This window comes from Eschrichtius robustus, chromosome 12 (assembly GCF_028021215.1).
Source record: "Eschrichtius robustus isolate mEscRob2 chromosome 12, mEscRob2.pri, whole genome shotgun sequence".
Lineage (NCBI taxonomy): Eukaryota > Metazoa > Chordata > Mammalia > Artiodactyla > Eschrichtiidae > Eschrichtius > Eschrichtius robustus.
In genome coordinates this window covers 77652406-77677222 of record NC_090835.1, presented here as the reverse complement: position 1 = coordinate 77677222, position 24817 = coordinate 77652406, and the positions used below count along the sequence as shown (strand labels likewise).

At 35.5% G+C, this 24817-nt stretch overlaps 1 protein-coding gene across 6 annotated transcripts in view; it reads left to right on the top strand.

The window, feature by feature from the left end:
• SUPT3H (SPT3 homolog, SAGA and STAGA complex component) overlaps nucleotides 1-24817 on the top strand; it is a 443433-nt gene that overhangs the window by 288887 nt on the left and 129729 nt on the right. For all 6 annotated transcript variants that reach the window (XM_068557101.1, XM_068557100.1, XM_068557099.1 and 3 more), the window contains 3 exons: nucleotides 520-606; nucleotides 3616-3706; nucleotides 8959-9098. In XM_068557101.1, the coding sequence (XP_068413202.1) occupies nucleotides 520-606; nucleotides 3616-3706; nucleotides 8959-9098 (318 nt within the window). The remainder of the gene's footprint in view (nucleotides 1-519; nucleotides 607-3615; nucleotides 3707-8958; nucleotides 9099-24817) is intronic.

Genomic DNA, 24817 nt, shown 5'->3' with positions numbered 1-24817 from the left:
GATTTATGGACTGAATCCTTTGCCCACTGAAGACTTGCCAAAACTAAAACTATTTTTTTTCCTTTGGATATTAGAAACAGCTACTGTTTTTGTTGATCTTTTAAAGTTCTGAATGGGCCTATTTCAAATCATACCAGCATGGGAGCTCAGATTAATAATATACTTATTCAACTAGTGATACTGAGCGAAACCATTGCTCACATGGATATGAGGATAAAATTTCATAAAATTATTTTCAGGTGCATTAATGCATTTCTGGAAGCTGCATATGATTTTTCTTTTGCATGAAAGAAGTCAAGGATTTCTCTTTATTGTATCAGTTACAGGTGGGCGTATAAGTTAATTTAATTGCATTTTTGTATACCTTAAAACATAAGACATTTTGCTTTTAAAAGCAGTACTGTGATTGCTGGATTATTCCCAAAGGTTTTTAACTCTTAGAATGTTTATCTCTCTTGAGACATCATGACTGTAGTATATTTAATTTAGATTATTGAGAAAAATTTCCTTTGTTGTTAGTTACAGCAAGCTGCTGAAGTTTCTCAGCTTCGGGGAGCAAGGGTAATCTCTGCTGAAGATCTTCTGTTTTTGATACGCAAAGATAAGGTAATATAAAATAATTTCATCGTATTGAAATGCCAAGCTTGGTGATTAATTACACTTATGTAAGGAAGCTACCCTTGTTTTCTAGCTTTCACATTGGAATCATAACCGTTGAACTGATATTTGAGTCCTCATAGTTTGCACAACTAAATGGTTTACTACAAAAGAATTTATTTTTTATTTTTACATGGACAAGGGCACTTATGTAAAAGTATGCTGACAACTAATTCTCACTTATCCTTAAATATATATTTAGACATTTTCATTGCTACATAATGTTCACTAGATATTGACCAGGTGCTTTGTTCTAGTAACTGGGATATAACTAAGTGGCATATTTATTTTTCTTCTAATTTTATACAGGCTTTCATAGAATAGTTTTTTCACTTGAAATACAAAGTTTTTTCTGTGACACTGGTTAAAAGGAAAAAAGCAAATCAATCAAGATGAATATTGTTTAAGATAAATATATACCATAATACTAGGTTTTTTAATAGTTAAAGATCTATCTTTCCTACTCTTTGAACTCTGGCATTAAAATATTTATGCTGGTATTTACATGTATAATTTTGTCATAACTATCTTCCAAGAGTAGCTAGTTTGAAAATATTTTGTGACATTTTGCATGTTTTTAATAAAATTTTCATCTAAAAGTTACATGTGGAAAAACTAACTGAATAACCACAGCATGTTATGGTAGACTCTAACCCAAGTGAGCACGCAGTGCTTAGTTCCTAATGTTCCATCTTTCATTTCTCCATTGTTTTCCCCTGGCATTTTAATTACATTTACCCATTTTTGTATGTTTGTGGCTCTGGTTTTTATCAGAAGGCATCCCATCTGACCTTCTGGATATCCTGTAACATCCTTTCTGTGATACCCAGTTACTTTATATCTGTGAAACCTTTCCTTCTGACTGACTGAAGATTGACTAAACTTGGATGACTAAACTTCTCTTCCTTCTGCAGTGGGATTCAGAGATCTACAAACTGCACCTTGACCAGTCTACCATTAAATTTTATAAATTTTTAGTTCATTAACTCTTATATGGTATGAGGACTATAAAGAGAAAAGAAATGTCTTCACTATCAAGAAGCTATAATCTGGTTTAGGAAATCTGTATGATTTAGTTGAAGAAGCATTTTGAGACTCACAGCATTTTAAGGTTGTGTGATTAGATTGGAGAGGCTGTAGGATTTGTTGAAGTGGAGGTTTCTGCCTAGGGTGAGACGCATGCAGCTATATGCAGCTATATGTAGAATGGAACTAACCAGGATGCAGGCTCAGTAATCAAGGCAAACTGTGATTAGTATGATGGCTCTGAAAGCGGATGGGAAGGAAGAATTCAGAGAGATGGTGAAGAGTAAGAATGTTGAGGATTTAGTGATTTCATTAGGAAGACGGAGAAGTAGGCACCATATAGCTGTGGTGCTGTGAGGAAAGAGCCTGAAGGTGCCGTTGGCAGGAGCCAGGGACCTTGAGCCAAGATCCTTTACGAAGGCAGCTGGAGGGCAGTGGAGTTCGCATCAGTACTTTACAGAATATGTCCAGTCAGTTTTTCTTTTCAATCGACAGAGGTAAACAAGCCAGCACAAAAAATAGTCCACATTGACACTTTTTCCTGCCTTTCAGGGAAGTCAGAGTTTTAAATCCTATGGAAACTTCAAGAATACACACTGATTGTCAGAACCCTTCTATTGTCTAGAAGGACTGTTAATCAGAACCTTTTTAGCAACCAAGAGCCTAGCTGTAATATGATAGTTGCCAGTATTCTCATCTTTCTGCTCAAAATAATAATTTTATTTATATGCTGGTATGTTCCAAACAGAATTTAAAGTAGTTTACATGACTGTAATATAAGACAAAATAAAATCTAAAGAACTGAATTTTCAGGAATCAGAGGAAAGAGAACAAAAGGATAGCAAACACCTATATACAGGTATATGTTTTTTCTCTTAATAATTCTGGTTTATATTCAAGCAGAAGTCATTGACTGCCTACTATGTTTTACATACTGCACTAGGCAGCTTCACTTATTTTCTCATTTATTCCTCACAATAGTCCTCTAAGGTAAGTACTTTACTTACTTTGTAAATAAGGAAACTGGGGTTCGGAAGTCATGTTCTACTTGTGGTCCTGCTATAAGCTCCAGTTGTGAGACTATCTTTAACCTCGGTTTCCCTATATATAAAAAGGAGATGATTATATTTGTCTGTATCTCAGGGCTATTGAAAATTTCAAATAGAATGCATGTAAAAGAGCTTTGTAAAATACAATTTATTTCAGCTGTCATTAGGAATCTTAAACATGAAGACCAGGAACCAGTAATAATCCATTCTAAGTGTAAGCATACAACAGATGACAAAGTATTATCAGTTACTTTTAAAGTTAAACAGTATTATAGTCTTCTAATAAACCTAAAGAAAGCCATCATTAAGACTCAACTATCATTCATCAGCTTTGAGTTTCATAAAAATATGTTTCTCAGATTACAGAATGTTTTCCAGAAATATAAAACGTAAACCAACTCTTCTAAATAAAAGCTTCTCAGAGAATAAAAAAACAATAAAAAGGAGAGTGCTTGGCTTTTTAAAGCAGTTGTTACAAACTCCTTGTCTAGCTGTTTGTAAATCATTTTAAAAAATAAAATTTGGTTCTGAATGTGTACAGAATTCCATAAAGTCAGTATTTTCAGCATAGTGCGGAGAGTTTATCACAATCTTCAGAAGGAATTTAACCAAAAAAACCAAAAAAAACCAAAAATCATTGTGATTCTGGAGTATCTGGATACTTGCAAATGAAAAGTGCTTTTAAAAATGCTAGTGTTGTAGCTTTTATGTTTAATTTGATGACTAAATTTTGTGTTCACAGTACTATGCTGAGAATTGCTATCCTCCCCCTGCAGTGATCCTGGGGTACACGTTATTAAATTTAGTTATCATAATAGTCTTTAATCAGTAAAGCGAATGTATGTGTAAGGTTTTTCATTTACTTATTCCATATTTTTAATAGAAAAAACTTAGAAGACTGCTAAAATACATGTTTTTCCGAGACTACAAATCAAAGATTGTCAAAGGCATCGATGAGGATGATCTTCTGGAAGGTAACTTAAAGCACTAAACGAAAACCAATATAACACATGTATGCTGATGACACATTTATACAATGTCAATGTAGATATTCCCATCACAGTAGAATATATGTACTTCTGTTAAATAATGTCGTTTAGAAACTGTCCAGATATTTATATAGTTGGCAGTTAAATCTTGTATTTTCCAATTATGCGACTTCAGAGTAATCTGGTATTTTAATTCTTTTTTTAATAAAATGACCTGCTTTACACCAGAATATCATGGAACTAAGAAAATTGTGTTGATTTAAAACATAATTGATTTTAGCAAGCGTAATTTTTCTGTCCTGAATGGAGGGAGCTAGAACTATTATATCTTTGAAATTGGCATGTATGGTTTTTTGTTAATTTATTATAGAAAGTATCTGATATGTTTTATAATGTAAAGTCACCTCATTTTAATGTGTTATTTCTGTGCTGTTTGAAATCTAACAAAAAAGTCTGACACAGAGTGGGAAATTTTCCTTAGCTGATTTTCCAACTCAATTCCCCATTTTAGGATATTTAAAGAAAACGTTTATGTTGCAAAATCAAACAGTGATAAGCTGAAAATGTATAATTATTAAATAATACTTATTAATCAAAATAAATATTTTGTATTTTTAAAGTAATTCATCTGTTTTGTATTGAATATAGTCACTGCATAGTAGTATCCTTTGCTAGTAGATACACTGATAAAGTAGCTAAACAAACTCTACTGTATTCAGAAGAATTCCAGGAAATTGCTCAAAACCAACTGAAGAGTTAACTAAATTTGAAAGAGAACCAGTTACTTTCATTGATCCTCAGTAAGTCAGCAAGTGTAATGACGATGCCAAAAAAAATTCTGATCAAATGTCTAATCAGTGTTGTCTGTTTAATATTCCTGCAGTTCTCATAGAATTTAACTCCAAATGAATTTAAATGCTTCCCTTTATGGAGAGCATAAAGAATACAGACTTGGAGCAAAACAGACCTAAATTCCTATTAATCCCAGTTCTCTGCTTTCTTTCTATGTGTCCTTGAGGGTCAGTTTTCTCATTTGTAAGTCATAAATTATACTACTGACCATGAGAGTTCAACGTAATGTATGAAAAGCACCTGATACATTCCCGCCACTGAATAAGTGATAGCTGTTAATACTATGCTTCGAATACCAAGAAGCTCAGAGTAGTGAGACTAGTATTCAGTTTTACTAACACTGTCATATCAGTTTGATGCCCTCTCCTCCTTATTATTTCCAGCCTCTCCTCTTTATCATTTAAATTTTCTAATCTTGTGTGTCTCATATAAAGTTTTAAAATACAGTTGACCCTTGAACAATGCAGGGGTTAAGGGGGCCAACTGTCTGTACAGTCAGATCTGCCTATAACTTTTTTAAAATATTTATTTATTTATTTATTTTATTTATGGCTGTGTTGGGTCTTCGTTTCTGTGCGAGGGCTTTCTCTAGTTGCGGCAAGCGGGGGCCACTCTTCATCGCAGTGCGCGGGCCTCTCACTATCGTGGCCTCTCTTGTTGCGGAGCACAAGCTCCAGACGCGCAGGCTCAGTAATTGTGGCTCACGGGCCTAGTTGCTCCGCGGCATGTGGGATCTTCCCAGACCAGGGCTCGAACCTGTGTCCCCTGCATTGGCAGGCAGATTCTCAACCACTGCGCCACCAGGGAAACCCCCAGATCTGCCTATAACTTTACAGTTGGCCCTCCATGTATGCGGTTCCATGTCCCCAGATTCAAGCAACCTCATAGAGTCACGTAGTACTATAGTACGTATTTAATGAAAAAATTCATGTGTAAGTGGATACACACGGTTCAAACCTGTGTTCTTCAAGGGTTCACTGTAGTTGATATAATTTGTAAGATAAAATACTCAGGTAAAATACATCTAATACTGAGATGGGAGTTCTAGAGTGGCCTTGTGAGGAACATGGTAGACTCTTTTCCCAGTGAAACACATTTAACTGGTGAACATTTTAAAAAACAATAGTTTAAAATCTTTAGAAATTGTCCTAAGGGCAGACAGCAAATGGAGAAACATATTCAAAAAATCTACTAAATCAAAAAAAAAAAAAAAAAATCTACTAAATCTAATTAAGAACAGTGAAAGTCTGTTGTGTTTGAGCCACAATATACTCCCCTCATTGCTCTCCTCCCCTCCTACCCTGCTGCCCCAGATCAAAATGATAGAAGCTTTACTCTGGGCAAATGTGTCCAAGAACCATGGGCACCTGCTTCTCTACCTCCCAATCTAGGGTGACAGGTTCACCCCAAGAGAGGCAGGAGATCAGCATCTCTCATCTCCTTCATCTCTGTGTTGCAGAACCTCTGTGCTAGGCAAGCACAGCTAAAAGGACTGGACCTTCCTCTCATCTTCTCGTCACAGGGAAGCTCTACCCCAGATGGACCCTGCTTGCCGCATCCTGGCTTGCTCACAGGGAATAAGCTTCACACCAGAAGAGACAAGCCTTGAAGACAAGGGGCTACCACCTCTGTCCAGATCCTCACTCTTAGATCCAGGAGAGTCTTTCAGGGAGAAGCTGCTTGCTATTCCCAACCCCAGCTCTAGTACTGAAGTACAAAGATTCAGCCTGTAAGAGAGAGCCAGCCCTTAATCACAGAGAGCTCTGCAGCTCTCCCTGTAGGGACTGACTATTTGGAAAAGAACATTTGAAGTTCATGGCTAAGGGTGTTTTAAAACAATGGAGATCCTGGTGGTGAACAATTAAGGGGAAGCTGGTCACTCTGTGACACTAGTAACAACAAACAAAACAGTGCACCGGCTAAAAGTTTAACAAAGGAAAGAGATAGCTAAAAAGAGTCTTCCTGGGGTCAGAGCAAAACTTAAAGGCTGGCCAACCTTGACTCTGCAGAGTGACCTGAAATTATTTAGATTAATCTGTGGAGCAATTTATGCCCAAGAGTATTATCAAAACAATAGAACTGTCAGCCAGCAGTTAGTGGAAGATAACAGCTGTGTATGATACCAGTAGAGTCACACCAGCCAGGAACTTAGTGGAGAGATCAGGAAGAGTGACAGGTAAAGAGAACTTGACTAAAACCACAGTCATCCCTGGTGATTGAGGAGACTGTTCACATGCTCAACGCTGTACCCTCTGAGGAGCAACATCCAAGGCTGCACACCGAGAGGGAAAGAGCCTTTACTGAATTAGCCCAGCCAAGTCACTAAGCAAATAAACAACCAAACAAGCAAACAATAACAACAAGCCCCAGGAAGGAGAGGGAATAATTATCTAGAGTTGTTCCGATATATTACCTAAAGTGTCCATTTTCAACAACAACAACAAAATACTAGACGTTCAAAGAAACAGATATGTATGATCCATGAAAACAGGAAGAATAAGCAGACAACACAAACTGCCTTTGAGGGGGTCCAGATGTTAGGCTTAGCAGACAAAAACTTTAAATAGCTATTATAAATGGTGTTCAGAGAACTAAAAGAAACCATGTGTAAATAACAAAAGGAAGGTACGGTTACTGTGTCTCACAAAATAGAGAATATCAATTAAGAGACAGAAATTATAGAAACAAGTGGAAATTCTGGGGTTGAAAAGTACAATGACTGACGTGAAAAATTCAGTAGAGGGACTCAATAGTAACTTTGAACTAACAGAAGGAAGAATCAGTGAACTTGAAGACAGATTGTTAAAGATTATACAGTCTAAAGAACAAATAGAAAAAAGAATGAAGAAAAATTAATAGTGCTTCAGAAAAAAAATGAGACACCATTAAGTGAGCCAGCATATGCAATGGGACTACAAAAGGGAAGGAAAGAAAAAAAGGAGCAGAAAAAATATTCAAAGAAATAACGATGGAAAACTTCTCAACTTTGGTGAAAATTATTAATCACATCCAAACAGCTCAGCAAGCTCCAAGTAGGATAAACATATAACGATCCACACTCAGACACATTCTAGTAGAAATGCTGAAAGACAAAGACAAAAAGAAAATCGTGAAAGATGAGAAAATCACCTCATCAAATACAGTGGAACCTCAACAATATTAACAGCCGACTTCTCATTAACAATGCAGGTCAGATAGCAGTGGGATGACATATTCCAAGTGCTGAAAAGAAAAACTGTCAACAACAAATATGTCAAGAAACATGTTCAGCAAAACTGTGTTTCAAAAATGAAGGCAAAATAAAGATATTCTCAGATACACAAAAACTGGAGAATTTTTTTGCTAGCAGACCCATATAAAAAATACTAAAGGAAGTTATTCTGGCTGAAAGCAAGTTGTACCAGACAACAACTTGAATCCACACCTACACACACCACACACACACACACACACACACACACACACAACAAAGAGTGTCTATAAAGATAATTATGTAGGTAAATATAAGAGAATATATAATTGTGTTATTTATTTTCCTTTCTTCTCTTAATAGATTTAAAAGCAATCGTATAAAACAAGATATATAATTGTAATATTGGGTCTATAATATATAGTTGTATAATATATTTGATAGTAGCAACATGAGTGAGGTGGGTGGTAACAAAGCTGTATTGGAGTAGGGAGTGACAGTTTTTTTTTCACCCTGAGATGTTTGGGTTGTCTTTATTTGGTATAGGAGCACGTAATTTGTCACATTAAAAAATAATCGAGCTCTTCCTCACTAATTCACACTGATACTTTTGTGTATTAAACTGTATTAATTACCTTTTGCAATATTACATTCCTTCCTGACTTTTTGCAGTAACTTTCTCAGAGTTATGTTTTGCTTTTAAATAAGTACGGTAGTTTTATCTCTTATGAGAAAAAGAGTAAGATCTCATCCCATAGGTTTCAAATATATTGCCACAGTAGTGTACCTAGTATTTTCTTCTTTTAATTTCATGTCTCAATCCTGATGTTTTTTATTTATGTCTTTGTTTTTATTTATTTTCTTAATTAGGCTTGCTGTAGCAGGATTCTTTTTCCAAATCTGAGAGCCTTTCCTTTTTCTTTTTTTTGTAAGGAACTTTATTCAATCCATTCACACTTACTGTGCTAATTGATCATTTGGTTTTATTCTCTCAATCTTATTCATGACATAAATGATGATTTAATTCTGCCTGACATATGCTTTTGTTTTGGATGCAAGGATTCTCCTTATGAAGATTCTTTTGAGAGAATTCCAGTTCTGAATTTTATATGCAGTATTCAATACATATGATGATTGGGGCTGATGTAAACCTATTTAAGAACATTTCTTTTTGCCTTCCCTTATCTTCATGAAGACAAATTGAGTGGCAGTAATAATGCGAACAAAAGACAAAAAATCGCTCAAGACTTTCTCAACTCTATAGACCAAACAGGAGAACTCTTGGCAATGTTTGAAGATGATGAAATTGATGAAGTTAAACAAGAAAGAATGGAGGTATAGTACATGCTTCCCTTTTTAGGGTAATAGAATAACTGCAGTGCATATACTATTTGGTTCTATTCTTATGTTCTTTAAATGTGGTCTGAAATGTCCAAATCAGTGGTTTCATGTCTGAAGGCAGCATTGTACAGTGGAGTAACCCTGGAAAGGATGTCAAACTCTGCCTTCATAGCTGACTTTGGGAAACAACTTCAGTTTTCTGTTTCTTTGTTTCCTCCTTTGAATATGAGTAGGTTTCCCTAAGCTTCCTTCTGGATCTTACTTTTACTGATATTATTTTATTCCGTAAAAGCTAGTTTATAATTAAATATTTACTTAGTTTTTGTACCAAACCATCCAGTTATCTTTGTGGACAAAGGTAATCCTTACTGCTTTTGTGTTGGCATATAGTGTGAAGAGCTATTTTTCCAGCTGTAGTTGCAGCCTCTGGTTGGACTCACCAGATAAGGTAGGATCCAGGGCAATTCCATGCTTTATATCACTGTAAAACACAGTTAGTGACATGTGTTTGGATTCCCTGGGTATGTTTTAACAATGAATATGAAAATTGTATGCCTTCTATTTACCCTAGCTTTCTATTCATAAAATGGTTTCCTTAAATACTTGTGGAAAAATAAAAGTAGTGATTGATTTCATCTGAGTGCCTTCCAAAATATAAGGCATTATTCTTATCATTCTTACTCTTATAATACTTTTACATGTAAAAAAACAAATCTCCATTTTTCCCCTTCTCTTTAAATTGGTCAAGAGAGGTAATTCCAGAGCTCTGAAAGATCGTGCTAAGTGCTGACTTTATCATAGTCTCTGTGCATGCTAAAAATATAATTATTTCATGTTAAATTTTGGAGGAAGTCCAATAGACATATATGCTTTATAAAATTTAACCACCTTCTTTAAAGAATTAGTATGCTTAGATCATGAACTGTGATCTAAAGGCAATGTTCTTCTTAGGTATCAATTACCTTAGAAATGTGTGGTTATCTTGGTTTGAGGCAACTGCAAATGATTTTAGTTCGCCTTGGGCCAAAAACATGCTAAGTTGTCCAATGCAGATGATAAACATGTATTTCTGATGTCATTATGGCCTAAACAGGATATGATTGTTTCGTGGCATGGTTTCACTTAATGATGCATTACACAGAGAGCAAATATTGTTTATGCTTTATTTTTTAAACATTTTTATATTATACAAATGGGCATTAAGAACAATTTATTAAGGAAGGACTCTACAGAAAACATTAGTAAAATTGAACAAGTAGCTTTTCAGTTTTGAAGGGAAGATCTCTGTCAACCAAGCCTGTTGCCCGGAAGGGCATTTCACAGTCAAGGAGAAGAGAAGAAATGGAGCATGTTGTAACACTGAGCTCATAATAGCCGGCTACTGTAGGCCTGGAGGAGTGATGAGCCAGTAAGGTACAAGTTCAAGTGAATAAAATATTTGGAAGTGCAGGATAGAAAAAGCTTGGGAGCTTATGTGGTTTATATTTCTCTCCCCTGTAGTTATATTGTATATTACATAGTGGTAACCAGGATAATAAAATATCAGTAGTTGATAAAAATAGTTACAAGAAAGTCAGCTTCACCTATACAATAAAAATTAGATTGGCAGTTTCTCTAAGCTTTGTATCATAACTAAGATCTCTAACCAAGATAACAAAGAGTAGTTTTGAGATTCTGTTCATCCAAATAATAGAGTTTAAACTGGATAAAAAAATGCTGAACTTGTAGACATAACTATAGACAGTAAAAAGTGGAACCGTTAAGAGCATAGGCCTTGCCTGCTTCTAATTTGACAGGTTATAGTTTCAAGCGTAAACCACAACTGTGGCAGTCCATATGAAACCACTTTGGACTCACAGACTGCAATCCCTTGCTTTTAAAGTGCAGTAGAATAATCAGTCCTGGCATCACTCAGTGATTTAATTTTCCTCTAAGCATCACTTACAGTTGTAGAAACTTTGTTTACTACCTTCTCCCCTAGAATGTATGAAAGTGGTATGGACCTACCAACAAAGCTTGTTATTGGTTTTTTTTTTTTTTCTTTTTTTTTTCATTTAAATGTAATTCAGAAGACAAAAAAAATTTATAGACACAAGCTCACTTGGGACCCTAGATTTTTCTCAAAATATTGAGCAAGCATATGAAAAACTGAGTTCTTTCCCATTGTTTTCAGCTGATTTCTTTGTGTGCCTGGCTTTGTGTTTTACTCATAATTTACTTCATTAAGTATTATGTGATTTGAAATATAAAAAATGTCTGAATTTTTATATCCATTTCTACTTGCTAGTCCATTATCATATTAACTAATGCTTACCCCATTTATTTTTCTCCAGCACCAAATTTTTAACACTTTGGTGTGTGTGTAGTAGAGATCTGTGATCCATGACCTCTGAAGACCCTTCTAAATTATCAAATAAAGATTAAATAATGTTCAGAATTGCTTTAGTGTATTTGAGGGACTGGGAAAGAGAAGCAGGGAAATGTTAAGCATAATACATATAAATACTCACAACTCCCCTCCAACCACCCCTCAGACCCCCTAAACCCACCCCAGAATGACCCACGTGTGTTTGGCTGTTGATCCTGTTTCTTACATTCTAAGTTTTTGAGATTTAATCAACTAAATGTGACTGTGTCAACCAAAGGCCAAGGAAGGGTCACTAAAGCCTGAAGATAGCTTTGTGTTTTCTTACCAGAGGACCTGTGGTCACTCACAGAAGAGCTTGCCTAAAACCCCACTGCTCTACTGTGAAGGAACTTGGAGAAGCTCAAGTTTGTCATTAATCAAGTAAAATATCTGGTCTACTGAACCTGCTAGGTTTTGTGAAGAAGATGTAAATAAGGAACGCCTAAAAAATTGGGTGAACTCTCTACCTTCTGACTAACCCTCAAACTGGTAAAATAAACAGGAGAACAAAGATTAGAGCTCACCAAAGAGCAGCCTTTAAACAGCTTAGGGGGCTGAAAATCCCAAGTGACTGTTTATCTTGTGTTTTTAAGTTAGAGGCCTAAGCCTGGAATCTAGAGAAAAAGCAGAATGGAATACATAAAATGTAAGGCAGTTTAAAAATTGTTTAATTGACTGAAAGTTGAGTAAGATCCCAGGTGGTCATCTGAATTTAACCTGAAGTGACTAGTCATAGATTTTTTTTTTTAATATACCCCTTTTTAATTAATTAATTAATTAATTAATTAATTAATTAATTATTTTGGCTGTGTTGGGTCTTCGTTTCTGTGCGAGGGCTTTCTCTAGTTGCGGCGAGCGGGGGCCACCCCTCATCGTGGTGTGCGGGCCTCCCACTATCGCGGCCTCTCTTGTTGCGGAGCACAGGCTCTAGACGCGCAGGCTCAGTAGTTGTGGCTCACGGGCCCAGCTGCTCCACGGCATGTGGGATCCTCCCAGATCAGGGCTCGAACCCGTGTCCCCTGCATTGGCAGGCAGACTCTCAACCACTGCGCCACCAGGGAAGCCCTAGTCATAGATTTTTTAAATACAAAGTTTCTCATAAAGGTTGAATGATCACAGAAATCAGGTATACCATTCAGTTATGCTCCAAGTGTAATACGCTTATGATCCCTGGGGGTCTTGAGTCCCAGTGTTATAGTTTTTGGAGCTAAGTAGACTGGAAACCTCGGTGAGAGAGGTGGATGACTATAGAAGTTCTCCATCTTCTCCTGTTTATGAAATGTGATAGTTCAACACTTCCCCTTTTCTATCTGTCATGGATTTTTTTAGTTATAAAGGAAAGTAAAATAAAATGCCTTCAAGACTGAGTTCAAATATAATATCTTAGATAAGATTTATCATAAAAAGGCTAATCCCAATAAGATAAATGTTTACAAATACCAAAAAAATTGAAGACATTGAGTTAAAAAACTGAAACCCAGAACAAAGTTTAAAATATACATATATATATGGGATTAAGAAATGCAGAATTTATATACTAGAGAGATATAGTTTATATACATATATACATTCATGATATATATAAATATGCATATATATTTACACACATGCATATACTATGCCTACATGTGTGTATGTATGTATCTTCCAAAACCCCTCCCACCCACAGCAGCTGATAGGATGACATGCCCTGATTGGCTTAGCCTAAGTCATGTGCTCCATCTCCAAAGAGGGTGCAGTTAACCTCTGTAAAATCATGGATCCCTGAAGCTTTAGGAAGAAGGAATGGATGCTGGAAAGGCAGCCATGAAGGTTCTTAAGTGTAAAGGCCCTCTACGTTATGTGTAAGAATTGAGAGTGGTGCATCACAATCTTGACTCTCTGCTCAGATCTCTGGGAAGTTTTCCCTAAGAGACAGAATGTTAGAATGAATGGAAATCATTTTCTTTGGATTCAGGCAAACCATCCATCCATCCTTTCACTCTTTAATTCATTCAGCATTTATTTGAGCTTCTTTTGTAAATCAGTCACTATTTCTAGGTCCTGAGCTTATGACAATGAAAAAGACAAAATATGGTTTCTGCCCTCACAATCCTTTAGTAGTAACTGGCAAATCAAAAAGTTTAGTTACTTAACTAAGTACTCTGGTGAGGGGAATACAAGCCCAATAAATGGTCGCCATTTTTATTATTATTACTATATTTGATCTTGAATTTTGAACCCTCTAGGTGGATTATTGGTTGTGTGATGGAGCCATGTATATTCTATTTCACTTGCTATTTTATTTGAAACTTTGTTTATCCTGAAGTAAAGCACATTACATCTTCAAGAAATTTTTTATTATTAACTTCAGACAGGTCCATAGAATTAACTTCAGTGTGGTTTGCTGAAGAGGACACAGAACAGAAAAATTAGAAGTAGACTCCATTTTAAAACATGAAATAGTGTAATATGTCAGGATTAGTTTCTGAAAGAGATTCAAGAGAACACATCAGTATGTCTTTTTTATTCTTTTGAAAGTAACTTCTGTTCAGATAATTTAGAAATACTCTATGAAATCATTCTTCAGGGAATATTAATAGAAATACCACCCAAAACCTTTGGTAATTCTAGCTACACAGAGCAGAGTTAATGTCATTTAGTATATGTTTTTCTGGCCTAGAAGCTGCAGAACAGGGAGTATTACGTGGCTTTAGGAGAACCCAAAGTTTGGTGTAATGTGTAGCTCTGAAACTGATTTCCAACTCTATCAAACTACTTTTTATCCACACCTTCTGATTATGTAATGGTAGAGATCTGTCTATTCATTGCCATAAAACATCTGGAGAAGACATTTTTCAATTAATGACATGAAAAGTAAGTTACAGATCTTATAAAAATAGAACATTCCCTAACTCTTACCCAGGTACTTATCCTTCTGTAGCCTAACACATCAGATTTGACAGATGGTTCTCAAGGGATTCTTTTAGGCTTTTCTTAACCATGTGAACTGAGGGTAGAGTCAGACTTCTGCTTTGCTCAGAGTGCCCCACATACCAGGTGTGAAGCTAGAAGTGGTTGGGTGGTGGTGGTGGTAGTAGTTTAATCATTCTCTTACATTCAAGATGTTTAATCTGTTGGGTTATGCTTTGCTATAGAAAAATTTTAGAGCAAGATCAGTCAAATAACTGCCATCTTTATGATAAAAAATTTAGTATCACTTCATTTATGTCTTCCACCCTCAGACCCATTTAGAATTTTTACTATTTAGTGTGGGTGAAATTTAAAAGATTCTTCTCCCTGCTCTTTCCCCTAGTCTATTGAGGAGTAAAATACATGGTAACAGCATTGAAGCAGTACTCATAGTAGTCATATTTCCTTTAATGCAAATCAGGGCTTATGATCTGATGTCCACAAGTATCTTTTGTTATGGAGACAGCATATTTTAAATCAGGCCTTGGTAGTAAAATATAGGAACAGTGATTGCCATTCACTTCCACCTTCCCCACCGAGGAGTTTCAGCTTCAGTAAAGTAGAGAATCATTTCTAGGGTGAAGATATGCCCCAGTACTGCAAACTGATCATCCGTGTCTCCCAGCGCTGATGTGCCGGTGCGGGCCTTACTGCGCTGCACTGTTCAGTCTTGCTAAGTGGATATTCGACTAACACATCTGAATATACTGTCCAGTTAAGTTTTTAATAGAATCAATCAATATTTTCTTTCTCAAATAATTTCAGTTTGTCCTTTTGAAAATGAAACCCTTCTCTTTTAAAAGATACATTTCAAGGGTTTTCTCAGAGATCACTCCACCAGCTTGTTTATAAAACACCTTGGCAGGGAAGAGTTTTAAAATATCATCGAATTTCAGAACGCCACAGGATTTACCACTAATTTACATTTAATGTTTGTAGTTCTCAAGTTGTGGCTGTTGTAATAACCAAAATGTTTTTTCCCTGAATATTTTGTAGATTATGTTTCCCGATTCTTTCTCCTTCACCCACATTCCCCACAGTAGGCGGGCAGATTGTTGTTACATAGTCTGGCGTTTTTTTATCTTATTGGTTTAATCTCAACAAGTTAGTCCTTCTAAATATGAAAATAAATTTATTCTGTGGAAAGAGTTTTGTCTTTTTAACGCTATCACTTCTTTAGTGGCATTAACAGATCATTAATTGTTTGGTATAGATAATCTCCCTCTATCCCTTAATTAATTTGCTGCCTTAAGATCGGCTCTTATTGTTCACCACTTTATGGTAAATCATGCAAATCAAGCTGCTTAATGCAATTAGACTTATTCTTAGCTCATTGTATTCCTCATTTAGAATCCTGGAGTAAGCTGTAAATATTTAGTGATCCGTGTAATCTGTTGCATGTGGATGTCTGTTGGGAACTCTCCTTTTCATAAGCATTGGTCCGAAGGACAGATCAGGTGCTGCCAGGCTTCTCCTTTTCATGACTCTCCATTTTCTACAGTAGAAACTTAAGTCCTTATTAGCACGTTATTCATGCATCTTTCATGATCTGGCCCCAACAGACCTTTTCATCTTCATCTCCCACCATTCCTGCTCCCCCCCCTTTTCCCATATTACCTCCCCAAACACACATGTATACACACACACACACACAACCACCACCACCACACACGATTTAAGGAACCCCCTCAGACTTATAGTTCCCTAAATAGGCATTCAGCTTTTCTTCCCTTCCCCTGAGCTTTCTCCATCTGGCAACATCTCAGTTCTGATATTTTAGTATGTGATAGATTGTAACTAGTAGTTTTTTCTTAGTTTGACTTACTGAATAAGGTCCTTGAAAGCATGGACTTATTTTATTTACTTTCATATCTTCTGTACCCAGCACAGTGCCTTGAACATTATAAACTTTCATTAAATATTTGTCCAAATATGGTGAATAAAATAGGTGATATATGCAAATATTATTAATCTATCCTTTGGATGATCTGAATTTTTTTTTCTCTTTTGCTTAAAGAATGCAGTTTCTGGGTGTATAAAGTTAGTCTTTTCTTCTGATTCACGTAGGATTACAAAGAAAGCTATAGATCTTTATGAAATTTTTGTGTCAGGAGCTCTTCAACACATCTTTTACAGGTGCTTTCCAGTTGCTAATGGTTTTCATTGCTTGGATAACTTCCTGTTCAAATTAGACTAGTGGCTTTTCCACAGCTCTAGCTGTAGAAGTTCTCCTAACCACACTGCTTCAGTATTGACCTGCAGTGTTCCAGATCTGTCTACAGGCTGATACTGAGCATCAGTTCTAATTTCAGTTAACAGACATTTTTTTCAAATGGACCAATACCATATGTGACTATTGGTTCATTCTCTCTAGTTACCAATTCAGAACATTTGGCAGTAAATGTTATACACTTTTCCTTGTGTATTTGCTATTATAAGATTTTATGATTTAGCATCTTCAAATAATAACATATGCTTATTCACTTCTCTGATCCATTAAATATCTCCTCTGGACAATTCTTTTAGTTATTGGTTGATTTCTACTTAGAAAATATCAATAGTTTGAATTTGCATATGCCTTAGGTTACTGTTGAATTTTTTGTGGCATGGAAATTTTGCATTTCCATTCATTCTACTTCATACAATAGGAAACTGTTGTTTCACTCAGTCCTTCTAACACTAAGGAACAATTGACCAACAAATCACCAGCTTCACAAAAGTTACTTTTGCATTTATCTGCCTCATCTACTATATTGATAAGACTGTGGACTTGAATTTAATATTCAATTCAAATTAATATTACATTCATCATTAATTTTTACCATCACTACTTTGGCTATTATATTCAGTTACAAAGGGAAGTGTTTTGCCATACTCCCACAGTTAATAACATAGCCATGTAATGAACTTTTTAAAGTGTGGTATTTAATTTTAAAGTGACCAAGTAATAAGTATTAACAATTTGGGCGTTTTATCCTACTCTTTAAAAATATTTATTAAATCTTATTTTAAACGCCCTTACTTTTTTAAATTTTTTATTCTTTTGGTTTCCATTCTTTTGAAAATTTTAATATATCGTAGACACTCATCATTGTACAAATCAATCAACAGATTATGTTAATTCTATTAAAATTTTGTAAAAAATCTCAACCAGAATAGGTCTTTATCATTTCTCATGTTGAGTATGGTTAGCTGCTGCATCTCTCAGATGAGTCTAATATCATTTGCTTAGATCAGTGGTTCCCAATCACATGGGGAGTTTTGTTTTTTTTTTTAATTGGAGTATAGTTGATTTACAATGTTGTGTTAGTTTCAGGTGTACAGCAAAGTAGATCTGTTACACATATACATATATCCACTCTTTTGGGATTGACATATACACACTACTGTATATAAAATAGATAACTAATAAGGACCTACTGTATAGCACAGGGAACTCTTTGCAATACTTTGTAATGGCCTATATGGGAAAAGAGTTTAAATTTTAAAAGTCCTTTTAAAAGTCCTTGAAGAAAAGGCATCTATTTCTTGTACTAATTCTGCACCTTAAATAGAAGACAGCCATTAATAGTGGGTTTATTGACCTCTCAAATATGGAGAAGCCGTACGTACAGAAGTGACCACCTTTGGCAAGACACACTGTGGAAAAATCCAAAATCACTGAGGTAATTGTTTTAATTTTGAAAAAATATCTTATTATATAAAAGCTCTATCAGAGCTTTTAAATAATTTAAAATTAGACTTTATTTACCAAAATTCAGTAAGTACACAAATATCTCAAAATACTGCTGTATTCCTTTGTTATATCTGTGGAAATTATCCAAGTGAGGGAGAGACTGAAAGAGGACTAAGAAGAGAGGGAGGGAAGGAGGGAAAGAGGGAGATGGAGATGGAGACAGAGAGAGAGAAAGAGAGAGAGTGAGAGAGAGAGAAGGAAAGAGGAAGAAAGAAAGAATTGGAACCATTTTCCCTAGACAGTAGCTCTGTGTAAAGTTCTATTATCCATCTGGGTTTAGCAGGGAAGATATTTGAATCTTGGAAGACTTGTTCCTTGTAGCCCTACAATAAGTTCATTACAATCAATAAAATAAAATAGCCTAATGTAAGACAGTTACCACTCTTTGTTTAAAAAAAAAAAAAGGCTTCAAGTGAAATTTTTGGGAATTTCCCCCATCCTCTTAAGCAGTTCTTTTTTTTTTTTTTTTTGGCTGTGAATGTGGGTTCTTAGTTCTCCGACCAGGGATTGAACCCATGCCCCCTGCATTGAGAGCGCAGAGTCTTAACCACTGGACTGCCAGGGAACTCCCTTAAGCAGTTCTTATTGATAATCCATCATATGCTTTTTGTTTGTTTGTTTGTTTTTTATTTATTTATTTATTTTGGCTGCATTGGGTCTTCGTTGCTGCGTGCTGGCTTTCTCTAGTTGCAGCGAGCAGGGGCTACTCTTCGTTGCGGTGTGCAGGCTTCTCATTGCGGTGGCTTCTTTTGTTGCGGAGCACGGGCTCTAGGGCACGCAGGCTTCAGTAAGTTGTGGCGCGCGGGCTCCAGAGGACAGGCTCAGTAGTTGTGACTCACAGGCTTAGTTGCTCTGTGGCATGTGGTATCTTCCCGGACCAGGTCTCAAACCCGTGTCCCCTGCATTGGCAGGCGGATTCTTAACCACTGCGCCACCAGGGAAGCCCCATCATATGGTTTTGAAGTAGACACTGTAGTACATCATTTGTATAATTAAATATTGCTTAAACTTTTCCTGTGACTCATAGAAACTCATCATTTAATTTATTGTAACCAAAGAGTGATGAGGTATCTTGATGGCCTGGATATTATTTCTTTGGGCTATCGGTCATCTCAAACTCATCAACTCTTCTAAAAAATTCTTCTACTAGTACCCCTTGGTATTATTTTAAATCCTTCCATCCACTTGTGTGGGACTTGGGTACTTTCATATATAATGACTATAGGCCAGCTGGTTATATTCAGGAGTTATTCAAAGAATTGTGGATTCTCTGAGGCAAGAAAATTTATAACTCATTTTAATACACTTTAATAATAATGAACCTCATCTCTCAATCTACCCCCTTCCTTCCCAGAAACCCAACCAAAGCTGGGGTGCGGGGGTGGGAATCACATTTTATTTAAGCTAGAAAATGTTTTTGTTTAAATTGTACCTAGGATTATTTAATGTTCACTTGGGTGTGGAGAAATAGACTATATTAGTGGGAACATAAGTTGATATATAGCTTTCTGGAGAAAAGTGTAGCAATATCTATCAAACACATTAATAAAAAAAAACCTATATGCCTTTGATCCAGAAATTGCTTTTCTAGGTACTATATTAAGGATATAATTGAACAGAGACTTTTTTGAAAAATCAAATGTATTCATTGTCTTTTTATAGCAAAATTTTTGTTTAACAATGGAAGTATTAAAGTTGTAAAGTTTCTTCTTAGCATAGCTTTTGCTATAGCCCATAGATTTTAACAATATATAATACTTCTATGATTTAAATACTGTTTTCTAAATACTCTCTAGAATTGCCCTTTAGCCTAATTTATGTAGGAGAATATTTGACATATATAGGTATATATTTTTCCAGGCTGGATGTTTTGTCTGTTTCAGCCTCTATTGGGTGTTTTAGTAGCTTTATTGCATAGTAGTCAGATTGTTAGCTATATTATTTTTAGTGTTAGGAATTCATTAGAACTTAGTAGGTATCCTAATATGTTGCGACTTTTTATAAATGACTCATGGACAGGGTAGGGAGATGTTTATGTATCGATTATATCATTATTATTAATAGTATTCACTTGCTTTTCATCTTCTTTCTTAAAAGTAAGCCTTTTATTGCTGTGATGTATTTGTAAATATCTCCTTTAATGTCCCACCATTTTTCTTGTATATAGTCCAGTTCTCCTACATTAGGAGGGAGAAGTTCAAGAGTTTTTCTTCATTGTAGATAGACTCTTCATCAGTAGAAACTGGTTCTCTTGGTCCAGTGAATACCAGGCTTGTTATATCTTTGCCTGTCTTTACTGTTAATCTTTCTGAACCAATTAGTTTGGGTGTAACTGTCATTAATAGTATATTAAGATTATTTCCTTTAACTTCTTTCAATTGATGACATTACCCTATTTACCTTTATTTACATAGCACATATGGTTTTTTTTCTTTTTATTATTTTTTTAATTTAATTTTTATTTTATATTGGAGTATAGTTGATTTACAATGTTGTGTTAGTTTCAGGTGTACAGCAAAGTGATTCAGTTATACATATACATATACATATAACCATTCTTTTTCAGATTCTTTTTTTTTACTTCTTTTTCTTTTCCCTATAATTTTTTTTTCACACACACACACTGTATTTTATTTTTACAAGAGATAAATAAACTGACACCAAGCATTGTAAATGGATGACCACAACAAAAGCAACAATGATTGCAATTACCAAACACGAAACACACTCATACTATGTCATAATATTGACATTCAGTCCAGTAATCCTCCACTGTAACAGCTCCTTTACTTTGCAGTGAAAATTGATTTGTATATTTTTTTGCCTCTGAGTCCTTGTGGGATTTTTTTTTTTATTCAAACAGAAAGTCACAAAAATTATAATCATCCTTATCAGTTCACTCAGTCCCATGTAATTAATTTTTTTTTCATCTTGATCTTTTGTTAGCACTTTTATGAATTCATCAGTTTTCCATTAGAGTTCTGAAAATGCTTATTCATTCAGTTCAACAGTATAGTCAGTTACCAGAAACCTGTACTTGTCAGAGTCTTTTCCATGAATTCCTTGAAGATGAAACCCTTTTATAGGAACATTTTTGCGAAAGCATCAGAGTACACCCAGAACTGTCTGTAACTGACAAAAGGCTTAAAAATGACCACGGTTAAAGATTTGATGAAAGTTCATAATAATGCAATTGACAAGGAAATTTAGTTATTTCTGAGATATACATTTTAAAGTAATAACTAGAATTATGACTTATAACATTATACCAAAACATGTAAGATTTTTAGAAATTTCATGTAATGTCTGAAACATTTGTATTAACATATTTCCATACAAATAACCCAAAGAAAGTTCAGTATTAGTTGTTTTTTTTGTTTGTTTGTTTGTTTGTTTGTATTGCAGGTTCTTATCAGTCATCAATTTTATACACATGAGTGTATACATGTCAATCCCAATCGCCCAATTCAGCACACCACCATCCCCACCCCACCGCGGTTTTCCCCCCTTGGTGTCCATACGTTTGTTCTCTACATCTGTGTCTCAACTTCTGCCCTGCAAACAGGTTCATCTGTACCATTTTTCTAGGTTCCACATACATGCGTTAATATACGATATTTGTTTTTCTCTTTCTGACTTACTTCACTCTGTATGACAGTCTCTAGATCCATCCACGTCTCAACAAATGACTCAATTTCGTTCCTTTTTATGGCTGAGTAATATTCCATTGTATATATGTACCACAACTTCTTTATCCATTCGTCTGTCGATGGGCATTTAGGTTGCTTCCATGACCTGGCTATTGTAAATAATGCTGCAATGAACATTGGGGTGCACGTGTCTTTTTGAATTATGGTTTTCTCTGGGTATATGCCTAGTAGTGGGATTGCTGGATCATATGGTAATTCTATTTTTAGTTTTGTTTTTAGTTCTATTTTTAGTTTATGTTTTTATCTTACTGTATTCCTCTGCTTTTTTTGCTTCCTTGCCCGTTTCCTTTAATTTTTTTTAAACTGTAGTTTCAGAATTAACTTGCAGTTAAATCTTTCAATGGTTATTTTTAAATTCTGAGGAATCACAAATCTATATGTCTTAGTTTATGAACCTTAAAAATGAATTCGGTTTTTGTTTTGTTTTATTTAGTTTGGCCATACTGCGCTGCATGTGGGATCTTAGTTCCCTGACCAGCGATCAAACCCATGCCCCCTGCAGTGGGAGTGTGGCGTCTTAGCCACTGGACCGCCAGGGAAGTCCCTATTTTATTTTTTTATGCCAGCTACTGTACTAGATCGTGGGGACATAAAGTAGTGTTCACAATACAGTTGTTTTCTTGACAGAACTTGTAATATACCAGAGAAGTAGACATAGTAGTAATAACAACAGAGTCCTATGCGGTACATGCCACACAGTGCCAGACACTGTTCTAAATCCTAACATAGAAATCAGCTCACGTCACAGTCTACTCATGAGGTCGATTCTGTTATTATTCCCCTTTTGCAATGAGGACCCTAAAGCACTTGCCGAAGATCACAGTTACAAAGCAGAAGTGCTGGGAAGGAAAACTCATGGGTACCAGCACTATCTGGAAAAGGAAAATAGCAGGAAAGTGTCCTGTTTCTTCCAACCTGGAAAAATGTATCTGGAAGACATTGAGTTATATTGTATATGATTACTAACCTCCCTAGCTTCAAGGCAAAGAAAGTTATTTTGTTTTACTTTTGCTTTTCTTTGGCCATTTCAGGTAATGTCTGAACAGAATCACACATTTTAAAAGATAACAGATTTTTTCATATTTGTTTTAAAAATGTGAAACCTCATTGTCTTAAATCCACAATTTTCAAAGCCATAGTTGATAAGAGATTACTGTTTCTTCTTTCAAAATTTTAAAAAACACATGCAGGGCCAAGGACACTCGGTTATTTACATACTGATGTGAATCAGATTGCTTACCTCTTAACCATTAGCTGAAAGGGTCTTTCTTTAAAGACTTTTAAAGGTCAGCAAAGAGAATAGGTAAAGTAGTTTTGAACTTTAGAGAAATTTAAAGGGTAGAAAACATTAAGCAATGTGCTATATTGTATGTTTGCAGGAAAGAGAAAATTCAAGAGAGGTATGCTAGGAGGTTGAGATTTCAGAAATAAAGTGAGAAGACGTCAAACACCAACTTTGTGTTTTTATAATTTTGCATGATACTGGACATGGACAAAATTCTCAATTAATTTTGCCTCTTCTGATCCTTACATAAACTGGATATAGTCCAGATGCATGTGGGTGTTAAAGAGGTTTTTGTAAGATTACTTGGGAATCTACCCACCATTTAAGATAATATTTCTATGAGAAGATACAGTCCGAATTTAAAACAAACTTTCAGGATATAATATAAGTTGGAGGATTTTGTATTTTAGTTTTAAAAGTGAATTTTTACATGTTCCAAATTTTCAGTGCAACAGGACTGCTTATCATCTCTAGAAACTGTGTTTTCCGGCTTGTTTTCTCTGGAAGCAGAAAACTACTGGTATTAGAGACCAGTAAAAAAAATTGGCACCTCCACCTGATATTTTGTAATGTTACTTAGGATGATCATATTTCCTACTGAGTGAAGGACTTCATGATTGCATTTAGGACTTTATATAATTTATGTCCAAGCTACTGGCAATGTCCTGATGGTAAATTAAAGAGGTGTATTAATTCAGTGTGCTATTAAATTTAAAAAGTGTTGGTTACATATAGGAAAGAGGTCAGTTTTTTTCAGGGTGATGATGCAAAGTTGTCATGGGAGTTACACTTCAACGAGAGTTACCACTATTCTTTCTGTGACTGGTGTACAGACTGTACAGACACCATGGATTCATTTAGAGGCTAGGGATGACAAGCTAAATTTGTTCATTCACTTATAACCCATTTGATATGTTGTTTAGAAAAATATTGAGCTCTGCACATAGACAAATTTACTGTGTAAGGATCTATATCTTCTAAGCAACCCAAAAACGGAAATACAGATGAGCCTCACGAACTGCAACTCAGACACCAATGAAATCAATGTTTTGTTCACTGTTTCTGATCTCTTGCCTCTCTCTCTCTGCATAGACTTAATTTTTCTCTTCCTGTCAACTTACTGCTTGGATAATATTCCACCAGCAGGTGCTCCCAACTTAGCTTCCTCCCCTAGAGAGAGGCAGACCCAGCTCTCTGGGATAACAATCTCAAATCTCAGCAAATGACATCTGATTGACCTGGTTTGTGTTGGGTGTCCAGGCTGGGGCCTGGCAGCGTGGCTGGAAGCCAGGGCCATGCTGTAACCACTCTGCTGTGGAGGTTTGTAGGGCAGCCTTATAGTGATGGAGGCAGCAACACTTGGCAGCCAGTACGTTAGGTGCTTACTGCACCCAGCCATCCCTCCATTCATCCGCTCATCATTTATAGCGTGCCCACACATATGGTAGAGTTGACCTTGAGACTGTGAGTGTCTTACTTCAAAAATGATTATCTTAATCTAAATCTAATTTCATTTTAAAAGCTACAGGGGATACTATCCAGTTATCTTAGACTTAAAAGAAAATGGCTAATGAAAGAGTAAATATAAAAATCCCGCTAAAGTTCACAGAACGACAAAGAAAG